The 17,804-nt window shown below is 40.6% G+C and overlaps 1 protein-coding gene across 1 annotated transcript; it reads right to left on the bottom strand.

Annotated features, from left to right (window-relative positions):
- Nucleotides 1-685: 685 nt before the first annotated feature.
- On the bottom strand, nucleotides 686-13,374 carry prdm2b (PR domain containing 2, with ZNF domain b). Its single transcript, XM_029276393.2, has 7 exons — nucleotides 13,257-13,374; nucleotides 12,057-12,160; nucleotides 10,960-11,112; nucleotides 9,574-9,700; nucleotides 7,215-7,319; nucleotides 2,540-7,062; nucleotides 686-2,259 (listed from the first exon to the last, which is right to left on the bottom strand). Exons 1-7 carry the CDS (start codon nucleotides 13,369-13,371, stop codon nucleotides 2,242-2,244), a joined length of 5,145 nt encoding a protein of 1,714 aa, XP_029132226.2. The 5' UTR covers nucleotides 13,372-13,374; the 3' UTR covers nucleotides 686-2,241.
- Between the last annotated feature and the right edge of the window lie 4,430 nt (nucleotides 13,375-17,804).

The raw sequence follows: 17,804 nt of genomic DNA, 5'->3' as shown, positions 1-17,804 counted from the left end.
AACGCTGCACATTAAATAATGAATTTGCAAAACATTTGTTAATGTTTGTCATTTGGTCAACATTTGTCATTTGGTACATTTTAGGGGGGAGGAAGTCATCTTGATTTGACCTAAAGTGGTGTTAAGACCGTAAATATTAAGAGGAACAAAGCCTGAGTGATGTCACCCATCTGTTACTGCAGGGGTCTGTGGAGTCCCAATTTTAGCGGTGGCTGTGCTGAAAATGCCGTCTCAACTTTAGACACCGTAACGACAGGCTAAGAGCTGGAGCTGAGGCAGGTTTTAGCCTCTTAACAGTTACAAAGCGCTCGCCTGTTAATCTACGCACCTTGTTATGAATAACGCTTATCCTTCATAAAATCTAAACAGATGAGTTAACAAAACGTTAACCCACAGTGTCCGCCGATTGAGACGTGAGCTAATCAGAACTATTTTGCTTAGTGAACCAAGCTGTAAACATGTTCATTCCTGCTGTAAGAACTGGCTTTTTTTGAAGGGATGCGTATGTGACCTTGGTGCTTCTGCAACAAGCCTCAAGCGGACACTCGTCGAACTGCAGGATTTTGCACTTCGACATCAGTTGAATTTTTCAACACTGGAGGTTGCCGCTTGGTTTCTACCCATTCCTTCTATTTTTGTTATTCAATCGACATCCCCTGTAAGCAAAAACAATAAAAGCTTTACAGAAATTGAAAAACATTTTTTTATTATGTCAATTATAGCAATGTTTATTACTTGAGGTCATTCGGGATTTTTGTCTTTGTTCATCCTTAAATACATAATCTTGATGCTGAAAGGAAAAACATGAAGATTTCTCATGGAAATATAAATTAGCTTCAAATCATATTTATCAATTGACTTTCCCAATAACATGCTACAAGTGTTAAAGCACTGCCTGTGTGTCTGCTGTCTCTGTGGTTCGACCGGGAGTGACCAAGTAGGGATGAACACTGGGGACACTAAAAAAGTAAGAAGCTTTGCATTGGCAGGTTTCCTAAAAATATGAACTCACAGAAACAAATAAAGATGACATTGTCCATCAGTTACGTTACTGTGGCAGGGCTCTGGAAAGAAAAACGACACATGAAACAACTTTTTGTTTAGTCCACTTACAAAGGACATAAAATACAAAACACTGCTGCATTCAACTATTAGAGTTATCATCATGCATTCAAGCATATAAAAGTTGGTTCATGTGTCCTTGTATGTTAAATCCCTTGAGATTTGTTAGCAGAAAGGCTGTAAGTTTTTTTTCATTTTTTGATGACTGATGCACATTTGTCTGTAAAGGTGCAACAGACCTGAATACATTCCATGATTTCCCATTTAATTAAACCAATCTTACTGATCAAGCAAAAGAAATTTGGCAGTTCAATTTAAAGTGCTGTACGAACACTAGGCTGAATGGGTGAAGAGACTTGGACATAATTCCCCATCACTCTACAGCTGGAATTCCCTGTTCAAGTCAAATGAGGAAAAACTTCTGAGAAAAAAACATGACACATACTGGTGATTTAGGCTAAAGGAAAAGTTGTCCGGCCACACATCCAACCATACACATACTTACCACGCACACATATACAGTGTTCCTGAGGACCAATTGTTGCAGTGAACAACTGCCATTTCTATTTTTGTTTCCAAAACAAAAATTTGCCAACAAGATATATTCTACAATATAATGACTACAGAAATTAAAATCAAACATACATACTTTGTAAATCATGTATAAACTGAAGTAGGTGCCCATTGGGAAAGACATGGAAATTGGCTTTATCTAGTTAATTATCTATTCAGCACATGCATCAAGAGATTCTGGAAACATCCAGAAATCTAAACAAACGGGGAAAAGACGGAACGAAAGAATAAACAAGTCCCTAACCCTAACTGATACATGATTGCCTTTTGCAATATATCAGCTTCCCAGAATAACGGAGCCCTAATGTTACTGTTTTGGGTCAAGTAATGACACATTTCGTATATATTAACTCATTGTCATGTACAGTTTCCTTTTTTTTGCAAGGCTGGCTAAAATCAAGGCTCAGTTCAGTTCAAAAAATGGAAGATAAAAGAGAGTTCCCTCCTTAAATCCAACAAAGGCAGGTGAGAGAAGCAGACTCCACTTGTTTTTGAGTGATTGAGCCCACCACTAAAGAGCCACCTCGGTGCTGTCAGTGCCTTGATTAGTCCAGAACTGAGAGGTGAGAACCATAATCCCAGGAAGATCAAAAGAGTCCACATGGCTTACTTCATCAGAAACTCCTGAAACACAGAAGACGAACAAAAGTGAGACACACAGTGCTTCAATGTTTAGTACATTTATCAATAACTTGGTTGACAGAAATGTAACCAACAACTTGAAAAAATTATTAATTTTCTTTGCTGATAAAGAATTTCTGCAAACATGTCCAACATATTGGTGCTGATATATACTGAGACATATCTGCATTAAGTTAAATTGTTTTTCCAAATTCATCCAGCCTCAATAAAGACTGAAAGAAAAAACAAGATTATCAGAAACAAACACAGGCTAAAGCCTCACCTGAGTCTCTTTTGGCTCTTGAATTGGTGGTTCCTCAGTTTTCACATCAGCAGAAGGAGCTGTGCTGGCCATTTGTAAGCTCCTGGTGACTGGACCACCTACTCTCTCCCTTGTTCGAGGTGGTAACCGCACCTCTTTCTTCAGCTGTTGTGTTGTTGGCGTCTTGGCCTCTGCTAATCTCTTGGGTGCTGCCTCCTTGCCCACACGCTGCATTCTCATGGCTGGTCGTTGTGGTGCCGTGTCACTGGGAGTTTCCGGGGCTGTAGGGGTGGGAGGTAGAGACTGAACTTGGCCCTTCTTAGTTTTTTTGCTAGCAGGAACTGGTGCTGGGAACGAGGCAGGCCTCTTTTGACGGCCCTGGGTAGCGGCTGTTTTTCCTTTGCTGGTCTGAGTGGATTCAGGTTCTGCTGCACCAGAGCTACGAGCTCTGGTCTTTCCTAGGGGTTTGGACTCTGGCACTATCTGCAGTATTTCACAGTCTGAAGCTTTCTTTCTAAGATTCATGTTTTTATCTACCACAGACACTGCCTCTTTTTTAACCTCTGCAGCACCCTTTTTGCCCTTTTTAACAACAGGCTTCTTGGGACAGCTGATGGCCATATGTTTACTGAGACTTGCAGGATAGGTAAACTCACGGCTGCAGTGGGGGCAGACATTCGAGGCCGGCTCTTCTTCCACTTTAATGACGGCCTTCTTTGCACTGGTGGCAGCTTTATTTCTTTGTGAAATTGCCTTCTGCACCAGCTGGTTTTTCTTTTTACTGAGGGCACTCATTTTTGTTTTACCTGTATCTTGATTAAAGTTAAGTCTCTTTGGCTGACCCATTCTGCGGAAAGCACTGTGGCCTACAGTGGCTGCTAAGGGCGACACAACCCCATTAGGACTCTTAACTATTTGCTTGAGTGGGATGGGGTTTTTCTTGGGCGTGTAACGCTTCTTATCACTTGCGTTTGCACAGGCCAAAATGTGCTTGTGCAGTTCGGGCATGTTGTCAAAGCTGTTGCCACACTTGGTGCAGCGAATGGCAGTGCTGAAAGTTTGTGGTATGTTGTGAGTAGTGAAGTTAGTAGCTGAGGCCACAGAGCCAGCATGGGAACGGCTGTGATAAGGAAATGGGGGTGGTTTGTAACTTGGGTAGTGTTGGTTAATGCCTAAGCGGACATCAGGGCCTTTTGGCTTGCCTCCTTCTGAGGCCATGATCTTTATTGTAGTGTACAGCTCCTCATTGGGGTCCTCCGCTCCTTCCTCTGTATGATTACCATTAACATCAGGCTCTTCTTTTGCTAAATCAGAGTCATCATTTTGTGGAGCAGCTTCATCAGTCGCCTCTGGTGCTGGTGTTGATGGACAGCTTTCCTCTTTGGCTCTGGATGGATCTGTGTAGTTTTGTGGTCTAAGCTTGCCACTCTCTACAGTGGTATGTGAACATGTCTCGTTTGGATGCAGATCCTTCTGGTGCTGCTGGAGGTTACAAAGGAAAGCAAACTCCTTGGAACACACAGAGCACACAAAGATCTTTCCAACTCCGTGTAGCGCCGTCCGGTGAGCCAGCAGGGCTGGGGTGTCACCAAACAGCTGCAGACAGAATTCACACTTGAACGGCCAGTCGGCAGCGTGCTCCGAAATGTGTCCACTGAGCTCTTTGATGGAGTTGAACGGCTCCAGGCAGACATTACACACAAAGGTCTTGCAGAATGTCACATCGACTTCCTCCCCTTCCGAGGTTTTATCAGATGGTTTGTCAGGAACAGCAGGCTTAGGTGAAGAGTCTGCAACATCCTGAGTTGCATGATTCAGAACTGGCAGCTCATCTATGCTGTACTGTGGCTCTGCTTTAATCTTCACCAGAGGGAGGGACGGTGATATTGGCGGTGGGGATGGATCACGTGGTGCTGGACACAGAGGTGATGAAGAAGATGAGGGCTCAGGCTGAGATGAAGAAGGTGCAAGACAATTATCTGCAACAGATTCATAGTTGAGGTTTATTTTGCCATTTAGCAGCCTGTTTGAAGTGTCAGTCATAGAAACATCTGCTTCTGTAGTTGGAAGTTCTACTGGTGTTGGCTCAGAGGTGCAAAAATTAAGGGCATCTTTAAGTGGAGTCTTTTGGAATTGTGATGGCTCAGGGATGTGGTTCTCTTCCTCCTCTTCGTTTTCTTCAGCTGACATTATCTCCTCTGAGTCTGATTGGAGCGTGTGTTCAACTGATCTTGGAGACATTTTTGGTGAAAGGACAGGAAGTGGTCTAGGTGCTGTAAAGTCTGAAGGCTGAGAAAGTGGCGAGCTAGGCATAGCTGGGGGAGATGGTATGGTAGGAAGTACAGGGGGAGGCGGTGTCAGGGAAGCAACACTGGATCCGCCAGGGGAAGAGGGGTTCATGATGACAGGGGTCAAAGAGGGTGGAGAGGGGTGAGCAGACTCCGACACAACATTTGATGACGGAGAATTAACACAACTAATGTTTGATAAGGTCGATGTGCCGTCCTCTGCTGGCAAAGTAAGACCTACATACTCATTCATAAGCACTTTCTCAAGCATGCTTGTGTTGGGCTTTTTCTTTTTAATCAGTGGCTGTGGTGCTAAACTTCCCTTTAATTCAGGCTCGACGCTGCTCTTTCGATGTACGCTTAAATCAAGAGCTGAATCCCCGAGCACCTTGTTCGAACTGTCACTCTTCCTGCTCACAGAGTTTGACAGATCCAAGGGCTGCTGATTACAGGAATTACCACCACTGCTGGAAGTTTGGCTGTGAATATTATTTCCAGTAAGGCTCAGGCTGTCTCCATCCTCCTTGTCCATCAGGCTCCCAGGAGGTGATGCACTGCGGCTTTCTAACTTTGGCACCTTAAGGGTGAATGAGCTCGTAACCTCCGCTTTACAGCTCTCTGTTTTACATGCAGGACTGAGTTGTGGAGAAGATGGGGGAGAGGCTGTTCTTCTTTTGAACCTTCCTGAAACTCCTGGCAAGGGCGTGACTGACAGCGGGGAGGCCAGTCTATGGCTTTCTGTTATCAGAGTAATTGTTGATTTTTGAATGTCTTGTGTCTGAAGGAGCTGCTTGAGCTTAGGTGACAAATAAACTGTTTTCTCTCGTTGAAATGTTGATGAATCTGCAGCTTGTTGGAATAGTCCTCCCATTAACAAGTTAGACGAGGAAGATGTAGAGGATGATGACGACGAAGAAGACGCTGTGAAAGATGAAGTTTCTGTTTCCACTTTCAGGTTGGGAACAAGTGGGGGGGTAGATGTTCTTCTTTTCCCTGCTGGCTGGCCAATGTTAGAGACTTGCTTTGCAGCACTGGTTCTACCCTCCACCTTCAGTGCCTGGCTGATCTGATTTGGACTGATGATGACTGTGTCCAGACCTAACAGCGCTGCAGATCTGGAGTCCACCTCTATCACCTCACAGCTGCTCACCGTACTGGTGGATACAATCTTACCATCAATGTAGAAGCTCAAATTCTCCGAGATGTTTTTGGATATGTCAACTACGTAATCATCCCTGTCTACCTCATCTTCCGTGTCCGCACTGGGCACGTAAACAGGCGGAGGGCTGGTGTTGGGGGACTCATCAGGCTGCTGTTGTGCAGAGGCCTCTTGCAGCAGCATGCCTTTCCTGCGAACTCCCTTTGGTAACAAGTGTCGTTCATGTATTCTGCGTTGATGTCTGCGCATGTTGGTATGTGTACCAAATGCTTTATTACAGTACTTGCAGGGGTGGAGTTCCTTAGACTCCCCATTTTCATCCAACATAAAGGGACGGTCGACATGAAGCCCCAACTCCTTTCTCTGCATCTCAGATTTGTGCAAAGATCCTCCAGTAAACTGAGACCCTATGGCTATATAGTGACTCGTTGGACTTGTGCAGTCTGGACTTGAACCATCAGTCTGCAACACAGAACTAAGCAGACCAGCAGTCCCGGCCAGAGAGCCAGGCCTTTTTTTAGGCCCACTCTCATGTCTTCTCTCATGCCTCCGCCTCCCCACCTGTGAACCAAAGGACTTACTGCAGTACCGACACTTGAACAGTTGTGTTTGCTGGTTAGTGATGGCATGAATGTGATTGTGACGTTCCAGACCCTGTCTGGTGGAGAAGCGGCGCTCACAGTGCTGACAGGGATATGACTCTCCGTGGTGATCCACCTCAAGGTCACCATCAGGGTCGGGGTCAAGGTCAAGGTCAGGATCAACCTCTAGTTCTTGTCCAGCAAGTGAGGAAGACTCTGTCTTTCCCTGCCAACCCTTAAGGCTCTCTTCATCACATGTCAGCTTGTTTTGCATTAAATCAGTCGAATGTGAATGCTGAACAGTCTGCCGATGTACTTTTGGTTCCTCCAAATCATCAGCAACCCCCTCCACTTCTTCCTCTTCCTCATCTTCATCCTGCTCATTGTTTCTCCTGTCTGTCATCACTGCTGACGTGTCATCCACATCTCTGTAGTTGGTGCTTTTTGTGGGATGGGTTTCCTGGAGTTCTTGTGAGGGCCCAAGGGTTGATGGCCTCCTATCCTCCTCCTTAAGACCTGAATTTTTTTTAAAACAACAATCAGTCAGTGTTTTATAGTCAAATAGTTTTGGAACTTGAGAAAAAGTAAGCTTTAAAAGACATAACCTGTAAGAGAGTGAGTTAAAAAATTGGGAATATGCAGATTTTCCAAACAATAAGAAAACTTACCTTCTTCCCCATCCCACATTTCCTTGACAGTAGGTTCAGTTACACTTGTTTTCTTGAATCTGCCCAAACCAGACTGTCTGGCTCTCTCCAGCAACTTTCTTCTTGCTGCAAGAACAAACACACACCACTTTACATAAGGCTTTTTGGAAATCAAACAGCTTTCAATCTCTTACTCAAAGATGTGCCAGAAAGTGACAGCTTATAGAAGTATAATTACTTTAACATGTAAGGAATTTATTTGTTTGAGCATAAGTGTTTTTTAAAAATCTAACAGTTTAGACTAAATAAGAGGCTGTTGGTATTTATTGTAAAAACTAATTCTATTAACCTAATTGCCTTCTGTGGGAATGAAACATATGTCAGATATGAGTCAGTCTTTTCTTTTTAAAGACCCTTGAAACAATGTCAACAGACTTTAAAACCAATCAACACTGCTTCACCTCATTTGCTCAAAATACCAGGCTTGGCAGCTACATGCCTTTACAAAACGCCACAAGAAAACTTAAATTGTTGTTTAGCAAACAAAAATAAAATTATCACATTTACAGTTTATCTTAAAGCAGCCTTGCTTTGCACTCCAAATTATGAGGTTTCATCAGTATAATTTTTTAGAGTAATTAATACACAAGGCTATACACATTAAGCTACTTTTAATTAATAAGCCTTGTCTGGATCAAGAGGCTTCCCTGGCACCCCGGACCATTTGAGTGTCACAACAAGGTCACCTGACCTAGCCTACAAAGCCTAATTCATACCAGAGGAACACATGCTGCAGGTCAGTCATCTGACTGGCTCTTTCAGAGCATTCTTCCAAATCTACAACAACAAAAAACTACCCACTAACATCTTCATTAACTATTTGACTGAACAAGTATATCAGAGCCCAAACTTCTTGCATCATTATTATCTGAACCAAAGGTCACACACTGTGAAAAAAGGATCATCAAGGCAGTACATATTACAGGCTCTGCTTCAGTGACACAAAAGACATTTTCCTTTAATTGTCTGCCTCTTTTCAAATATAATAAGACTAAGGGAATAATTTGACTTTATGAATGTTGAAGCAATTTATATTTTTGATTATAATCAAATCTAAATTCAGAATTATAAAGGCAATGTAAATACTATACTGTGCAAGGTATGTGTCACATACCTTAACAGTAAACAATGCCTCAAAACAGCAGATTTAGGAAAGATATGTGAAACAAGAAGCATCAAAAACAGATAAGATCAGACATAAACCATTTAATGAATGAAATATATAAATATATATCATAAATATGTCATTTTCCTGCATTGAAGTCCCCATGATACATAACATGGAAACACTGTCCAAAGTTCATGCTGACAAATGTAGCCTAATTGTGACATCAAGCAGACATGTGTATGTTTGAACAATTAGTTGATTTTACACATCTTGCTTTCATGTTTTCATTAAATATTTGTAGAAATAACAACGTGTCTGTTATTTTACTTTATTTAGACATTAGTTTGTTGTCTGAAGTTTCGTAATGTTAACGCTCTCGTGTGAGACTATCACACTTCACTGGCCTATTATAATCAGTATCACTTTGATGTCCTTCTAACACATCTGTATGATAGTTTTTTTTAATAATAATTTAATAATAAAAAGGTAGTTTTGTCATCTGATCTTGACACCGTGATGTCCGTGCGTTCAGACCTAGCCGGTTAGCCTCACGCTAGCATGCAACACCAACCTCTGACATGTCGATGAACAGGTTATTCAGGACACAATACGACGTTTAAAATGTTAGTTTTCAACGCGACACACAACATGTACCTCTGACATTTTTATCCATTATCCATTACCTCTGATTTAGACCTACAGTCAAGGATAAGGAAGCTGGCTAGTTAGCTAACCCTGCTAAGGCCCCATCATCTAGTAGCTTTGAGAGGCTCACGGATGGATGTGGCTTTCATGCTTTTAGGAAACTCACGGAAGGTCACATCCTCGACAACGTCAGGACCCACAGGAGGAAAACCTAACAAAAAAGTTGCCCAGACACTCGTTGTGACAGCCTCACGTTGTATTTTACAGCAAAGAGTCACCTACTGTGTCCTTATTTCGGAGTGCAGCCTCATCCAGCGTCGCGGGTTTTAGGTCGTGTATGAAAGTAGAGAGAAAGAAAAGCCCCACACATCGTGAACATTAGCCACCACTAGCCTGCCTTCATTTGTAGCCCAGCTAGTCAAGCTAACCAGTCACAACTTCGCCTAAGCTTTGCAAGACAAATCCATTTCGTGGCTCACCTAGCGCGGCTTTGTGAGAAAGGACACACATTCAAAATAAAAAGAGGATAAAATGTAAGAACACTTGGTTGTAAAAGCAAGGCCTCACCTCGCTTTGCCCTGGGTGAGTTTTTCCTGTTCAGGCTGCTGGCTCTTTCTTCCTCCAGTGCAGCTGTTATCTCAGGGTTGTCTTCCACAGTGTACCACACCAGCAGCTCCTCTCCCGGCCCGATAGGCTGCAACAATGAGAGATGAGGTCGGCCACCAATCACAGCCCGTTTTGCTGTGAGGCAAGGGGGATACTTGGGACACTGTGCATCTTATCTGTCTGCACTAGGGGCTTTGGGGGGGGTATCTGCAGTATATTATCCAGTTGGAAAATGTCTGTTTGCATTGGTATTGCAAAAGGGGTGTAGTTACCTTCACATATTAACTTGCTCAGTATTGCATTAAGCTTCTGCACAGTTGGTTATTACAACAAAACAACAACATTTGTGCTCCACATTACACAGTTATTACCGACAACACACAATTTAAGACCCGATTCAGATGATTTCGTTAAAGTATCACTACTACAGCAATATTCAAAGACATTGCTACTATGGCTGCAGAGGTCAATAAAACACGAGGCTACACAACAAAAAGTGTCCAGTAAGATCCAAATCACAGACACAGAGATGTTACAAGGCATATGTGGTGGCAAATAGTGCAATTGATTTCTGCAGAGATGCACTACCCTTCAAATAAGCTTTTCCAGATGTAATAACATGGGGTCTTTTATTTACAGACCAAAACAAAGTTCATAGTTTTTACAGTGAACGGATTAAAAATCCCAATTATCTAGGATTTCTTTCCATGTTGTCAAGCCTTGAATGTTAAAATTAAAAGTTCCTATTTCAAAATAGAGGTAGGCAGTACTGCAATAAAATATACATTTGTGCAGTATTCAGTACTGAAGTTTAATTGTAAAGAAAGAAAAGGAAAAAATCTCATATCAGTGCAAACCATTTACGAAGTAAAATGTGAGTCGAAACACAAATTCTTATACTTTTAGTATTTAATTAATAAAACAAGTTGGTTACCCAGAGGACAGAGATGTGTAAATGGATTCGGACTTGTAATCTTGTAATTTTCTAGTTTTCTGATGACTCAAAGTGCTTATGTGATGCATTCATCATAATTATACACTCTCTACACTTTAACGTCTATTCACTATTTGTACATTCTATCACTACAGTTAAGCTAATATTCCTCCCTTTACAATCAGCGTTCAGATGTTCTGACGCTGCCAGATAGGTATTCATTTATCAATATGTTTATTATGGAGTTTGTAGTTTGCAATGGAGAATTTGACATATAGTATAAAGGCTTTTGGAGAATTTCAATAATTCATCTTTTAATCGTATCGTGCAACTGGCAGAGCCATGATCTCCCCCCAAAAAATCCAAAGCCATAGGACTGACAAACAGAGAGTATTAAGGTATGTTTGACCTACCCTTAAAACTTTGTAGTAAATGGCTCTGTTGATTTCTAAAGGGAAAAGATTCTGCTCTTCACTGGAGCGCGCCCAGTTCACATATCGAAGCCAGTTCCCCTTCATGGGGTCTGTGGCGTCAACACACATCCATCCCCGAGCTGGGAAATAAACCTACAGGTACAAATATTACACATATTTATACATCTCATAACTTTAGCACTGACTGGGGGTCATCTTCATCTAAATATGAGCTTGAATAATCAGCAGCGTTTGTCATAGCCATGTAATAAAGGCTTTTTCTTTTCCCCAAAAAAAACAGCAGAGGGGTGTACTATGAAGCAAATTCAATATACCCAGGTTTTCTTTGTAAAAGCTGGCTCGAAAAACCTTACCCTAAGCCCAGTCAGTCCCTTTGTAATGCATAAAAAACACTAATCGTGTGCCATCTACTTCAGTCAGGCTGTTTTAATGAAAAGTTAAAAGAATAAGACGAGTTATTACAGCAAACACCTACAGTGCTGCTGCAAATAAGACAAAAGATGACTGCTTGCAGAAAATGACTAAGCATGATATTCTAAAATTAAAATATGTATGACTGATTGATACACTCTTAGCTCTTCCTTTTAAAAAAAATAAATAACTTGACACATTGGAAAGCTCTCAGTTTTTGTCGACATGACATGCAAACTGTAACTGCACAGCTTTGGTGGCATTACTTTTGTTACAGTCACACACATTTTGTTTTACATCATGTCAGATGAGATGCTATACTATAACTCTCAGAGAACATCATCTATGTACATTTGAACTAATCCATACTCTGCACATCACCTCTTCCTAATCAGGTTAGGTTGCAGCATAAATGACCATGATAATCAAGCCAAATGAGAACTCTCTTTGCACTCAACATACTCTTTATCTTGCTTCATAATACACCCATCTGTATCTTTATTAAACAACTTTCAAATGAGACAACTCATTTTATAGGTAGGATATAAGTAAATCCTGTGAAAGGTATACTGAATGTAGTTAGGCTTGATTTAGCTATGCAGTGACTCCCACAAAAAAAAGGTAGAGGTGAGTGTTTTAGGGAAGGAAGCCAACTTGTGACGTACCTCCCACATGTAAACATTACTCGTCACCTGGGACCTCTTTTTCTTCTCTCCGACAAACGGGCCGAACCTCTTGCCTTTAGGAATGACCTGTGTGGCCCAGACACCTGAAAACAAGAAAAGGAGAAAACACAGCGTATACCTGTTGTGTTGAGATCTTTAAAGCATTTCATGTGTTTAAGTTTATAATTAGTTTATCTAAAGTCTAAATGTTTCAAATAAAAGTGTGTGACTATGCCATGTTTCCAGTCTGTACTTTTGCTGCATTCATGTGCTCCTCGGATGGTCCTAGTTTCCCAGGTGGGAAGTCGTTTTTCTGACTTCAGTGTGTTCCCGTGATTTCAGTTTGGAAAATAGGAATAAACAGCAACAAACATTGTGGATGCTACAAAGACGATGTAATGTGTGAATGTCTCTGTTACAAGTTCTATTTCAGCAAAAATTTGATGTGCAAAACATGAATAAAAAAAATAAAAAAAAGTATCTTAACATTAACAAAACATATTTTGCCCCCCATGTGATGACGATTATGAGGTCAAGTCAGCAAGTCGGGGCACCTCATTTGTTCTCGAGTTTCCGAGTTGTTGTTCCGACTTGAGCAGGCGTTCATGTGCATTTTACAACTCAGAAACTCGTTTTTCAGATGTGTCCGACAACACATGAATTCATCATTTATGTGCACACTCCTTAATTTTTAGAAGGAAACCGAAGCTAAGGGTTTGATTTAAGCAGAAATATTACACATTACATGATTTGTAGAAAATGCAGCCTAATCTGAATGATAAGAAAAAGAGCAGAGGAGCAATCTTGCTTACTCTGTTCAAATGAAACGAGCAGCTTTAAGTAGCTGTTGGGTAAATAGCAGTGTGGATGTATTTGTGAAATTGCTAAAAATCATTCAATTATTTTCTTTACATGATGTGTTGTGATTGCAATCACTTTCAGTCAAGAACATTTGTTTTTCTGTTTCTTTTGTTTTCTTGCAAGTGTGTCCACAAACTTCCTCTCGAGTCATTGTAAAATAAAAGTCTAAAAGCATAGGCTTGATATTTATTTATTCTAATACGCTTAAAGAAAATGCCTGTCTAAGGTATAATAGAAAACAAACAAACCTTTACACATAGCTAGCATTCACATTTACTTTTGATTGCTTCAGTCAATCTTTCCCTTCTTTGACCGGACACACTTTCTGTTCATACTCACCGATGCGGTTCTGATTTATAGCAGAAGGTCCAAGACTCAAACAGTCCGGCAAACCTTTCCACACGGGAGCTGGGATTTCATCCAGAGTTTCCACTGCCCCACCAGTTATAGCCATAATCTACAATGATTGAAAAAAAGGTTCCTGTTATCCAAAGGCATCAAAACATGTGAAATCAGAAAATGCATTTAGGTAATGGTAATTTGACCTGTTGAGGTTTCCACCGAGACAGCAGGCACCAAGTCTGAATGGAGTGTTATCACATGGACTGTAAATACAGAGCAAAGTTTAAACAGCATCAACACACTGGAACAGGTTTTCTCACAGTGAACTCAGTGAATGAGAGCAACAAATAACCTAGCACCACTTTCTTTTATTTGTTGAAGAGTTTTGCATAATGACTAAAACAACAACACATTAAAGACAATGTTTTACAAGGACTTATTTATTTATTGCCATTTATCTGTTTGAGTCCTGGCCGTAACACGGACATCACGAAAGTTGTGACATGCACATCAAAACTAAGGTGGACAGAATATCGAGGATATTAGCCTATAATTTAACCCTTTCATGCATGAATTTTAAAACCAGGTACAGCAAGATTTCTTGAACGTTATTTTTTTTTTTTTTACTTCTTAGGACATGCAAAGTAACGTAATTCATTTTGTTAAATATTCATAATTCTGTGTTCACTAGAGTGACATCATGCAACGCTACAATGAAAACATCATTTTAATTGATTTTGTTGGGCACAAAACCAAATAAATGATTTATTTTTAAAATTCAAAAACACATTTTCAGTTTTCACGTTGCCACTGGGGTGGAGAGAATCATTTAAATTTAAGTTTTGAAGGATGACGGTCTTGGAGACTTGGGGTTCTCCTGTTTAATACATGCTCAAACTACCTGCACAGTTTTTGCCTGGAGGCTCCCAGTACAGCACAAACAGCAGACATTTAATGAGATTAAAACCAAAAAGTTACTCCTCATCAGTTGGAGTGTCTGATGTGAAACCATTCCATCAAAACCTGTGCATTTAGAAGAAAACAGCTTTTGAATAGCTGTCCGCTGTAGTGACCAGTATGCATGAAAGGGTAGCCTATAAAAAAACAATAAGTGTGATTAAAAAAAAGAAAACAAGAAGGCTGATTTTTAGTGCTGCAGCTAATAGTCACATCTGTGGATTAGTTTGCAGGTGTTTTTCATGGTTTCATGGTAAAGTTTGTCCTATAAAACAACAGATTTATGTTAAATGTGTTCAGCACAATGCTCTGGAGACAGACTTTCTACCCCATTGATAAGCCCTGAGATAAGAACAGATCAGACAGGGCTTGGGTTCCTCAAATCTTCAATAAGAAGATTGAATAAGAAGTGTTCATCACAGGCGAAGCTTCCCGTGTTTTAGTTTCATGCTTTTTGTCTAAAGCCAATTGTTCAGCAGCACAATGAGCTGAACCACACACACACACACACACACACACACACAGAATCCATTATCACACAAAATATGCCACACAGTTCAGTAGCTGATCTTTTGACACATAACGACTCTAACTCTTGAAGATGATTTGATATCACCAAAAAGACAGCAAAATGAAGAGGCGAGGACAAACAATAGGACTACATCTCATTGTCTTGGTATATTTTGGTAGTCAAGCTTTAACATTTTTTTTTGTTTTTGTTTTTTAAAAAGGAGGGAATGCATTAACTTTTTACTGACCAGTTCATTTAGGTTCATTTATAATCCGCTGCTGCTGGACTTGTGATCAGACATTTTTAAACCCCTTGTAGCTAAAGTTCAAGCAACAAATGGAGAGATTAAACGTGGGCGTGTGCGAGTGTGCTTGCGTAAAGATGATTTGAAAGCGTTTCGCTCAGAAAAAAAGTTAACAGAGACGAACATAATTGACGGATATCTGAACCGTGAAGCGCCTGAAGGATGCAGTTTATTGTTACCCTTGTAGGCAAACCGTCCTCTCCTTGTTTCCTCCCGATGCTGGCCGCTGTAAGGTGGCTGCAGCCTTTTTCTCCCTAAATGTTGCCTGCTGTAGGGTTGAATTTGGGTTTAGGCTACTCTTAAGCGAACTTACCTGCTTTATTTGAGCGGGGACTTGTGATTTTTGTGCTCTACCTGCCTCCAATCTGCTGAAAATGGCGGATGGAGGCTTGAGTCGGCAGCCTCCTCAGTAACTCGGATCGTGGTTGTAGTGGAGTTGGGAGAGGCAGTCTGTCAGACCCGTGCAAACACACACACACACACACACACACACACACACACACACTCACTCACAGCCGCACACACACAGCGATGGGGCAGCAATGTTGAGCAGAAAGGAGGTTTTAGTAGATGATTAGGTCTTCCTGGTGTTCACTCCTGCAGGCGGTGGATGCTGTCGTGTCCACAGCGCAGCCTGACGTGAGTCCATGCCAATTAATTACCTTTCTCAGATTCATCTGTGAGCAGAATGGGCCTGTAGGCTGCTGCCATCTGTGCATCCGTGAATACCAAAAAGAGACTCAATAAAAGCAGGAGAAAGCGGCTGGAAGGCTTTATTCTTGTGATAAAATGTCCTCAACATCAACACGTTTAATTGAATTTCTTTCAACCGTGACGTTTGTGCTTCTTTTCTTTTCTTTGTAAAACCTTAAAACACCTGACAACTGATGACTTCAGTATAAATAAATAAAAAAAAATGCTGCATAAATATCCAGGTATGATTTGTTCCAACAGAAATAGTTAAACTTTATGAGGATAAGTGTAGTTTTGGGTTTAGTTTTTGAAATGAGAAAATAAAAAGAATGACCTCTCATCTCTAAGGCAGCAGGTGTTATAAGATTTGTCTCACAATTTTAACAGAAAGCCACATTTCATTCATGCACAATTATTTGGATCCTTTGATGTGGATGAATTAATATCAAAGTCTCTTTTGGTTTTTTTTTCTCCAAATAGGCTAGGTCAACTATGATAAATCATATAGTGTTGTCTTGTATTCTAGCTTGAACAAATGTAGTTTATACAATCAGCATTCACATGTTTTATGAGGCTTATGATTTTCATTGTTCATTTTTGAAGTTGTTATGTGTTTTATGCTCATTTGGAGGCTATGTTTGTGGTGAATTTGAATGGAATCTTATTTAGAGATGTCTGTCTGTTTTTTGTCAAAATTAGATTTGTACGTACTAAACTAAATCATGATAACACAATTACTGGATAGTTTTCACAAAGGTCTTTAAGAACTACTTTATTTTGGTCATTATCTGTTGGGATGTTAAAAAAATGTATGGCTTATTTTCAGGGTGGGGGCTCTTCTTTCTTAGATACAAGTTGAGAGGAGTTCAAGGGGAAAAGGTTGGGAACCGAAGACATTTAACGTCACCAAATCTAACTTTTGTGGTAGATCAGGTTATCCGTTGAAAAAAATTCCAGCATCCTTGATGCCCAAATCATGTGAAAGTTCAGTAATGTCATATAGAGGTCGTGCAAACTGTCTCATGGCTCCAGAGATAGGGAGACTGTAAGTGCCATGATAGAAACAGTACATTTATAACTTTTCATGATTTCTACAGTCACATTGACCATCACAGCCTGAAAATACACGTGCGCTTAAACCACATGCTTCAGCAGCAAACAGATCCTGTTTGGGTATTTTTTCATTTCACTTACCAAGTGTCAAGTCAAGTCTAGTTTATTTGTGTAGCACGTTTTTTATAAGTGTTATCCATATTGGTTCTCAGAGAGCATGCTAAGCAACTAGATTGTTATCATATTTACAGGTAGAGCCTGTGGCCACTAGATGCTGCTGTGCTACCATAAACAGACTGAGTTGTTCTCAGATTAAAGTCAGCATACAGAGATGTGTGAGCTGCAGAACAGAATTGAGTATAGAAATCATTTATTTAAGAAAATTATTCTGTTTGGGATATTTCCATTTTGAATTAATCACAAAATATTCCCATAATAAGGCTTCCACACGGGGGGATCACAGTGTATACCAGTCATCTGCTTCTTTAATCTCAGTACCCACAGTGTTGAAAGCATTTTTAAACCAGATGTGCTGACACCTTTCCCCTTTTTACAAGCTTGCAGTAAGGCTTCCTGAGCAATACCAAATTCCTCCACCCCTGCTCCACCCTGATGGACTTCACATGTCCTTCAGGCTGACAGCTGGAACACAGTTTTTGTTTAGTTATGTTGTTTTTGGTTTGTTTTTAACAGCAGTTAACTTGTTATCTACAATACAAGGTAGTCCATCTACTACAAGCGTTCTTGACTGAATGGGCATCTGATTATCATAAAAGTTACAGACTTGCAAAAAAACAACAATTCAACAAAAAAATATTTAGATTCCACAAATCCATCCATCTGTCCATAATCTATATGTCTTGTTTTCGTTCAGGGTCAAGGGAGGCTGGAGCCAGTTTCAGTTCAATGAGAAGCAAGTAACAACCTAGACAGATCACCAGTCAATCACAGGGCTGACATAGACAAACAAACAGTCACATTTACACTACTAGACAATTAAAAGTCATCAAATTACCTAATAAGCATA

This window comes from Labrus bergylta, chromosome 5 (assembly GCF_963930695.1).
Source record: "Labrus bergylta chromosome 5, fLabBer1.1, whole genome shotgun sequence".
Lineage (NCBI taxonomy): Eukaryota > Metazoa > Chordata > Actinopteri > Labriformes > Labridae > Labrus > Labrus bergylta.
This window is presented reverse-complemented; position numbering and strand designations above follow the sequence as displayed.